General features: G+C 44.2%; 1 protein-coding gene across 1 annotated transcript; it reads right to left on the minus strand.

Annotated features, from left to right (window-relative positions):
- Positions 1-8086: 8086 nt before the first annotated feature.
- Positions 8087-9629, minus strand: LOC125520778 (peroxidase 47). Its single transcript, XM_048685796.2, has 2 exons — positions 9292-9629; positions 8087-9202 (listed from the first exon to the last, which is right to left on the minus strand). The coding sequence occupies exons 1-2, from the start codon at positions 9508-9510 to the stop codon at positions 8453-8455; spliced, it is 969 nt and encodes a 322-aa protein (XP_048541753.1). The 5' UTR covers positions 9511-9629; the 3' UTR covers positions 8087-8452.
- Between the last annotated feature and the right edge of the window lie 227 nt (positions 9630-9856).

The following is a 9856-nucleotide window of genomic DNA, read 5'->3' on the forward strand; positions in this document are numbered from 1 at the left end:
GCCGGCAAGCCGCCGCGTGCCGACACCGAGGCCCATGACTATCCCATCACTAGAGTTGTAGAGGAAGAAAGGAGGTGAGGCTGGAGGTGTTGAGCAATAGGTGAGTGCAAAGTGGACGGCGTCGAAGCACGACTTATACAGCCTCGGCTAGGCCATGCGAACAGACGAGCCAGTTCAATGCGGCGCATCGGCCGGAATTGGTTTGTAGGGAATCTGCGTCCGCATTGAAGTGACGGCCCGGGAGGTCGCGTCGATCGGCGCCGCCCTCCCGTTCGGTCACATCGCACGACATCAATGTCGTCCGCTGCATGCTCTGAGCCGGCATTGATGTGGCACGGGAAGCGGAACGTGCATCAGAGGAAAAGCACGGGAGAGGCGGGTAGGATTGTTTGGTGGGCTAGGTTAGTCAGACGCGGACTTGGCAGCGGTCTGGACGCCCATAAAACCCCAAAGTTTGTCTCCGGTTTAGGGGGAAAAGTCAGTCCAAACCACTGAACGGACCGATGCGGGACCACATTAGATGGAAAAAACGTTCGAACCGAGTGGTCCGGACAGTTTGAGATTCGGTGTTGGAGACGCCCTAATGAGGGAGCCGATCATCCAACCCTATCCCTAAAATATTTGTTCCTGTTTTTTAAGTCCGAAACATTAAAAATAATTATAGAATATAGCATAACTTGACCATAAATAACATGCAAATACAAATGTTACATCGGAGATATATGGCTCTTCAACAAGCTTTTCAAATTCATCATTTCAAATCAACGATACTCTGGTCTGAATCGGCACCAGTCCTCACGTGCATTGTTTCCCTTGAGTTTCATCCAACAACTAGAAGGATTGGGCGCGCTTTGCTGCCATTGGTGTTGTTGGATTTCTTAAAAAATTGATCACTTTGTTTTAAAATATAAGGTGTATTACTCTTTTGAAAAGTCAAACCTTTTAAATTTAATCAAATTTATAGATAAACATAACAAAATCCATAATATCAAATCAACATTTTTAGATTCATCATGAGATGAATTTCCATATTAATTTTGTTTAATATTGTGGATGCCGATATTTTTGTTGTGAACTTGTTTAAACTTAAAGAAATTTGACTTTCCAAATACTTAATACCCCTTATATTTTGGAACGGGTGAAATATTAAGTTTGGCGTGAGGGGGAGATGATATAGTGTGTTTTATTTTTATTTATAGTGCGGTGATTTGGTGGGACTTTCGTGGTGTGATTCTGTGCTATCTGCTAACAAACCTATATTTGTGTGGGAAAAAAATTGTGTCGGTGGTTGCATGTACTATATTTGTGCCATAATATCACATGTTGACACTTCTTTTTTATAGGTGGTGGAAGGGTGCGCATGATTGATATGTTTTTATAGGTTGGGTTGTTGTTGATTGATTTGAAAAATCGTTGGTCCAGTCAAAATCATAAACTAAATCCAAAACTGAATACCTCAATTGAAAACAAGGGAGCATAATGAATTAAAAAATTAAATAGGAGAGCTTGGAAAATTGTTGACCCGATCAAAATCGGATGACCCCATTATAAATTGACCTTAATTAATTGTGAGCCTTAAAATTTGGAAGTATATTGTATAGTATAAAAGATTTGAATAAGAGAGCTTTCACAAATTGTTGATCCGGTTAAAATCAGATGATCCAATTCTAATTGAAAACGTGGGCTCTTTAAAACTAGGGAGCTTAATGTTATAGATGATGTATGAGTGTAAATGGCTTGCCCCCAGTCATGTAGTACAACATGACATTGTGTCTAGGCTATACAACATGATGATAAGCAAGTTGAAACATTGAGTGAATCAACGAATTGACCAACATTTGAGCAACAAGAAGCACAACTTACTATCTTCATGTTTGACGAGCTCGATGGCCACATCGTCTATATTTGTGTAACCGTACCGCAAAGCTTCATGATGGCGTTTGAGATGGCGTACCACCGATGGGCTAGCGACTTCACATTGCGATTATGCATCATGTGTAAGTCGTAGGGCGTGAAGTTCTTTTGCTCAAGAAATGAAGCACACATGTTTTGTGAGAAACTGCGAGTCCTCTCGCCCCATGCCTACAAAGTCCGCAAATACAACCTTCCATGCATCCCACACCACTCATCCTCGAGTACCCCACCGTCGTGCTTTACTCTAGAAAATAATGAGAAGTAAAAAAAAAACTCTATGTCATTTGACCGAACATCTGTCGGGCTTGACGTTCGCCATGGTCGACATCGGCCGGGGGGGGGGGGGGGGGTACACGACTACAAACAGATCCTAGGTAGACGACGGCATAATCCAAGATGGGGAAACATGTGGGTGGGGCTGCGGGCATTCGAGAATGTCTAGACGGCTGCAGGAGAGGTACATCGACAATGTCGAACAAGAAGGATGCAGATGCAAAGCAGAGGGAGGACAGGACCGAGTGAAAGAAAAATGGTTCAAGAGGGAATTTGAATAGGTTAAAGGTGTCGGAGTCCTATGTGACGATGACTATGTGACGATGATCTGAACTCCCACTAAGCCCTTCTCAGTCCGTGTCTTGGGTTGGAGACGCCCCACTTGCTCGGTAGCTTCCAAATTTCCTCCACTGAAAAGAATGCACTGCGTCCAAGGCGGAATTGGGACGCAAAAACCGACGGAGCACGTAGGTTTAACACTTCCTGGTGCCAGTAGGGCAGGGCGCGACAAAAACTAGCTGTTGTACTTTTCTAGTGTACATCGAGATCTGGGCTGGACCTTGACGTGTTCTAATTTGTTTTTCTTTTGCAAGAAAAGGTGCCGCTTTAATTCGATGTTGTGAGTTTGAAGTTAGCTCGGTGGTTACCACCAAACGATATCGCCATAATCGACCTCGACCTGCCGGTGGAGCACAATTATCTACCTATGTGAACTCAAAAAGGGATACTCGATCTTACAAGACGTGCCTGACTAACTAACAACATCTACAACCCCACCTCTAAAACCCGTCTCAAAAGTCTCGGCAGGTCGTCCGGTCACAATTTTTAATTCAGATGAACCTCTCAGGTCCATCGGCTCTCAAACGTCCGAGCTGATTGACATCCTTATATCAGCTCAAATATTAAGTGAATATGGGGCGCTTGGACGCGCCCGATCACTCCCGCCACATCGGACCCGGCTCACGCTGGCCCCCTGATCCCACATAAAATCCTCCCCATTCGCTCGCCGGACCAAACCCTAACCACTTCACTCCCCTCCCTTCCACTCTCCTCCGCCACCCAAACTCGTCTCCGGCTCCTTCCGGTCCTCTCCATCATGGCAGGCAGCGGATCCGTGTCCTTCACTTACAGATCTCGACCCCGAGCTCATCCCGCGCGGCCCCGAGAAGGAGATGGCCGCCCAGCTTGCGCTCCGCCACACCCGAGAGGAGGCCGGTGGACGACTGCACTCGGACTCCATCCCCCAGGAATCCATTGCTTCCGCTGAAATGGGGCATAGATCCGGCGCTAGGCCGAACATAGCTGCCTCGCCGAAGGCCGTGCGGCCCGTCTGGCGTCCAAACGCGCTGGCAAACGTGCAACCCCTCCGGGAACGCGTCGAGGCCTCGTCCGACGAGGCCATGGCACGGCGTGCCCCCCATGCAAGGCACCAGGTGCGGGAGGCGGCAGCAGTCGTCGCCGCGTCGGATGTCGACGAGGTGGAGTCGCATTCTCCGGTGGCCCGTATGGCATATCGGTCCAGGTGCCACAACCGCATCGTGGTGAACGTCTGCGACTCGTCCCCGAATGGATCTATCATCGATCTGACGTCCATCGGCACCGTTCGGGGAAAGAGTAGAGCATGGGAGACGGCGGGGCCGTGAGTCCCGTGAGCCAGCTCGTGTCCCATGCCCTACCCTACCTTGCCGGCGACAGGCCCAACACTCTAAGGAGCGTAGCCGGCCGCCAAAAATGACCAGGGCGGAACCGGGCATGCAAGGAGCGGAACCGGACGAGCTCCGCATAGATTAGATTTTACGTTGCAGGTAATAATATGAATTTGAGATTTCTAATTTAAGGTATCTGGATGTGAAATGTGTTTTTGAGGGGTGAACGATTATTACCCGCGGACACACCCGAACACGTCCGCAGACGTTTGAAGGGTCGAATTTGCAAAGTCCGGCTGTAGATGCTTTAACCCAGCATGGAATTATAAATGGCGGCGGATGATTTTCCACACGTTCGCTGAATTGAGAATGTTTTCCAAGGAATGAAAATGAATTTAGTTTTTTTCTTTCCGGGGGAATCTCCGCGCAAAACAGTGTTTGCAGAATTAGGTTCTCCCATCTTCAGTGGGTGGATGCAAAGTGGACGAGCACGTCGATCTTAGGTTCAAGTCCATTTCATCGGCGACCATAAATGTGCGGATGATCGATCATCATCCACAGACGTTGTGGACTTTGGTTGTTCTGATTCCCGGGAAAGAAAATGGGATTCGAATGATGGTTATTATGCTCATATGGTTCTTGCCTGTATGCTATGTCATCTTCATGCTATCTTGGAAAAGTTGCAGAAGGAGAGGGGAAAGATAAGACAGAAACATTAATTTGTTTTCCGTTTTCTTCGTTGAACATTCGTTTCTTCTCCTGGACTCATACCGCAACATGCAAGATTCAAAATCACTCTTTTTAACCATGACCTCCCTGACAACATGCAATATTCAAAAACAAATTACTCTTTCTGTCTTATCTTTCTTTTTTTGCGGGGATGTTTCTGTCTTATCTTTCCACATCTGTGGGTCGGCCTGCTCCACCACGGGCAATTGAACAAAGGAGGCATTTTTGCCTCAAGCAGTGCCTATTCCTATTTGGTGCTTGACCCGCAGGTTAAGTAGAAGAGAGCTCCTGTACGACGCCTTAAGCGCTGGTTGAGCTTGTTGCCACGCTCGCGCATGGTCAACCCCTTAAAGCACAACGCTTGCTTGATCGCAAGCAGTTTCGCTTGCTCGATTTCTTTGCTGGTTCGGTCGCTCGTTGAAAGGTTGACTCTTGACAACTAACAGTTGGACCTGTTAGCCATAGACTTTTCAATTTTCTTTAAAAAAATAGGAATCTAGAAAAAGTTCAGAAATTTGATAAATAAGTTTGCGAATTAAGAAAAGTTCGTGAAAAAAGTTCACGAAAGACAAAAAGTTCATGAACACAAAAATGTTAACAAATTTGAAAAAAATCTTGCGAAATTGATTTTTTGTCATGAAAAATTAAAAAAATCACAAAGTACAAACACACTCACAATTTGGAAAAAGTTTGGAAATTTGAAATGTTTTCATGAAAAACAAAAGAAGTTCATGAATTTGGAAAAAATGTTCATGAATCGGAAAGAAAAGGTTCAAGAATTTGAAAAAAGTTCATGAGTTTAGAAAAAATGTCAGGAATTTGAAGATAGTTCACGAATTTGAAAAAAGAACTCCATGAATTTGATTTTTTTTTTCTGAAATTTTTTCATGAATATGGAAAAATGTTCATGGAAATGAAAAGAGAAAACCCGTAAAAAGCAAAACATACCCTGTCCGCCAGCGGATAATCTACAAAGATCCATCGCCTCAGTAGCCATTAGATCTAGTCCATCCTGCGTCCCAACCCCGTACTTATTATTGCAACAAAATCAGTGTTGCGGAACCCATTGCAACACAGCTCATGTTGCAGAAATATTCATCAGAGATTGTGTTACAATTTTTTTCGATTTCACTTTTTTGCAACATATGTAATGTTGCGGAAAGACTTTTGTAACATGGATGATGTTGCATAAATTGGAAGGTACAATTTTGCACACGGTCCACGTCGGCGTGCTTGCCACCGTCAACTGTTCGGTGGGGATCCAGATCCAGATCCTGCAACAAATGAGTTGTTGTGGTGGTGGTGGTGGGGGGGGGGGGGGTGCAACAAGGGCTCAGTTGCAAAACCGTTGGAGATAATCCTAGATGAGCCCACATAGGACACGCGTCACACGGAAGAGGCGGCGGACGCTCGCGTGCGTTCCGTCGGATGATTAGAAACATTTCCCATATATAAAAAACACCCTGGAAACTTCCAGAAGCTTCCAAAAACCAGGATTATGTGCTGGCCTGAACTGACCCAAAGGGTGTGGGCCATGTACATATATAACTAGAGCTGGCGCTAAAAGCGCTAAATAGCAATCGGGCAGGGCAGATCGGCCCATCTTGTGGGAGGCAAGAACCTTGAATTTTTTTCTGTCTTATGTTTTTTTGTTTATGCTTCCAATTATTCTACATAAAATATTTTAAAAAAGACTCTATATAAGATATGCACACAAAATATACTCTACATAAGACATTTCAAAAATGTTAATCTAGCATTCATAAAATGTTAAATGCGGAAAAAACCTTTCTCATGTACACCAAAAATGCATAGAAACAACCAAATGCGTATGAAAAAGTTAATCATGTAGTTAGAAAGGGTTAATCAAGCATTAAAAAATATTAGTTGTATATTTCAAAATTTAAAACATATATAAAAAATTTCTTGATGAATACAAACAATTTAGAACATGTATTCAAAAAATTCAACATAAAAACATACATTTTTAGAAAATGTTGATGGTGTATAAAAAATGTTAATCATATATTTGAAAATCTTAACTATGTATAAAATAATGTTCCTGATATATCCCGAAAATGTGCCATGTGTATGAAAAAGTAGTCAACAAACACAAAATAAAAAAATGATAATCATCTACATAAAAAAGTTAAACATGTACAAAAATACTCTAATGTATTGAATTTTTTTGAACACGTATTAAAAAATCTTAACATGAAAACACATTTTTAAAATTATTAATCATGTATAGAAAATGTTAATTATATATATATAATATTCAACATGTATTAAAGATGTTGCTGATATATAGCGAAAATATAAAATGTGTATGAAAAAAGTAGTCATCGAACATATTTTTAAAAATATACATTAATCATGTATTTGGAAAATATTAATCATGTAGAAGAAAAATGTTCCTGGTGTATACGTAAAATGTACAAATGTGTATGAAAAAAGTAATCAGGTGTTGAAGAAAAAGGTAAAAAAATACCCAGAGAAAGTGGTGAAAACCGAAGAAAAATAAGAAAAAGAAAAAGAAAAGAAACACCTTGAAAACTTAGAAAATTGGAAAGCCTAAAGAAAACCATGAAAACCCATGAGGAAACAAAGAGAACAAAGAAAAATTAAATAAAACCAAAGAAAACTGACGAAACCAATGAAAGACCCAATATGTGTAGTTCCCACTTGGAAACCTTCCAAAAGTTCAAGATTCCACTAGTTTTTTGGGACGGTTTTCCTGGTCGGGTTTGTTTGTCTGTTCTTATCTTTTATTCATTTTAAATATCATGATTTTTTTCATTTTGGAGAACTTTTTTGAACATCACGGTTTTTCTTCAATTTTTGTGAACATTTTCTAACCAGGAAACCTTTTCAAATTTACGAACATTTTTCAAATCCATGAACATTATTTCCAAATTTATATTTTTTCTAAAATGTGTTATTTGTTTAAATTCATCAACTTTGTTAAAATTCGTAGACATCTTCAAGTCCACGATTTTTTCCTGAATCTGCAAATATATTTCAACTTCATGAACAATTTTTTTTTTTCAAATTTTCAATCTTATTTAAAATCCATGTAAAAAAAGTCACGTGCTTTTAAAAGTCAACAGTCAGCGGTCAATTGTCAGGACACATGTTCACTGGGAGAGAGTGCTTGGACGCAATTCGGTTTATAAATTTGAATATGCTTAAATTTTTTGAAGCCTATAGTTTAGCTACATTTTCATTGTATTCCCTCCGTTCCTAAATATTTGTCTTTCTAGACATTTCAAATGACTACTACATACGGATGTATGTAAACATATTTTAGAGTGTAGATTCACTCATTTTGCTCCGTATGTAGTCATTTGTTGAAATGCTTAGAAAGAAAAGTATTTAGGAACGGAGGGAGTATTTGGTAGGCATGTGTGGCTTGGTGATCCACATGACTTCGTAACAATCCCTCCAAACATCGTTGTTGAATAAAATGCGACGAGATTTTCTAAAAAAAGAAGATAAAAGTATGCCTATTTTTCACAAAGAAGAACAAAAAAGAACTTGCGCCCAACTCATGGTTGCATATTGAGCACATATATATTGTGTGATATGTCTTGTATTACACGACTGCTAGTACATGAGCTACTGCATTAAATGTCCTGTGTTACAGTATATATTTGCTTAATTTCACCTTATTACATGCTGACATGTTATTAGTGCATACTGCCATGCACATTTATTGGCAAATCTCGCAACGCAACACCTTCAGAAGTTATAGAAGTACTGTCACACACACACACACACACACACGACAATACACTAGTTACTGTACCTTACCGTGTTCCTGTAGTTATTGTGCCATGTCCGTCGAGCTAATTTGATTTTTACGACGATGTCGCACGTGCATGCTTAGTTTACCAGCTGGGTTTGTTGACGACCCTGCAGGATTTCCTGACCTCGCCGCGGTCACCCTCCTTGAGGTCGATCTGCCCCATCTTGCCCATCCCCTGCGTGAACGCGTAGAAGAAGTAGCCCTGGTTCATGGCGAACATGTTCACCAGCCGCTGCGTCTCCGGCGACTCGTACAGCGTCTGGTCCGAGCTCAGCAGGCCCCTCCGCTGCTGCAACTCCTTGAAGTAGACGCCGTCGAACGCCGTGCTCGTCCGGTCGAACGTCGCCGACGCCGAGTCCCCGCCCTTGTTGCACGTGGCCGCCAGCGACGACGCGAACCCGGCGTCCAGCGTGGACGCCTCGAACTTGAGGCGGGGCGTGAACGACGGGCAGTGCGCCACGCCCAGAGTGTGCCCGCCGGAGAGCGCCACCATGTCCTGCACGTTGAAGCCGTGGGTGCCGAAGAGGGTGATGAGCGCCGAGGCGTTGAGGAACGGCGACGGGAGCGCGGTCAGCGTGTCGGTGTCGACGGAGCGTCTCCCGTCGCGCCGGCCCTGGGGCACGTCGTAGTAGGGGCCCCCGACCATGAGCACGGCGTCCCTGGCCGCCAGCGCGAGGATGTCGGCGCAGGTGACGACGCCGGGGCACTGAGCCTCGAGGGTGTCCTTGATCTTGTCGATCACCTCGAACCCGCGCAGGCTCTTGTTCGCCAGCGCGTCCTTCTCCGCCTTGCTGCCCGGCGCCGCGTCCAGAAGCACGGACGCGTCGCATCCCTGTACGCCATGGGTTGATGAACCACCATCAAATTAAATGGATAGCGAGCATAGATGAAGCATGCACCATGAGATCGAGCAACACGTACCTGTACGAAGCAGTCATGGAAGTGGAGCCGAAGGAGGCCGGCGGCGAGGGTGGGATCGCCCATGACGGCGTCACTCACGACGCTCCGGACGATGTACTCGGCGAACGGGCAGTTCATGCCGTAGTAGTTCATGCTGAGCGCGGCGACGCCGGGCCCCGCCAGGGCCACGGCCACCTCGACGAGGATCAAGAGCTTCACAAGGTTCTTGACAGCACCCATCTTGATTAGTTCAGTGATCGACCCTAATTTGCTAAGTGCTGTTCTCGAGTGATCGATGACAGGTACAAGAAGAAGAAGAAGACGAGTGAGCGCTGAGCACACATGCTGTGGGAGTGCAGCGTGCGCCGGTATTTATAGCCGTAGCATGCATGTACGTGCATGATTGATTGGGTTGGGTTGTGTGTGACCTAGAGTAGCACTATAGTTTAACGTATGCAATGGAACACATAGTGCAGTACATGGATGAACCCAAAAACAGGGCACTACTAAGAATAGTGCGATGGTCTGCCTAAGTCAAAAATCTCGGACTCGACCAGTCACCAGTTCACCATGCATGCGCTAGTGG

This window comes from Triticum urartu, chromosome 7A (genome assembly GCF_056163025.1).
Source record: "Triticum urartu cultivar PI428250 chromosome 7A, HENAU_Tu73, whole genome shotgun sequence".
Classification (NCBI taxonomy): domain Eukaryota; kingdom Viridiplantae; phylum Streptophyta; class Magnoliopsida; order Poales; family Poaceae; genus Triticum; species Triticum urartu.

Excerpts from the sequence above, each read along its gene's own strand:
- LOC125520778 (XM_048685796.2), bottom strand. The coding sequence starts at position 9,510 with ATGGGTGCTGTCAAGAACCTTGTGAAGCTCTTGATCCTCGTCGAGGTG. Across the intron at positions 9,203-9,291 it reads TCCATGACTGCTTCGTACAG|GGATGCGACGCGTCCGTGCT; the intron begins GTACGTGTTGCT and ends CATGGCGTACAG.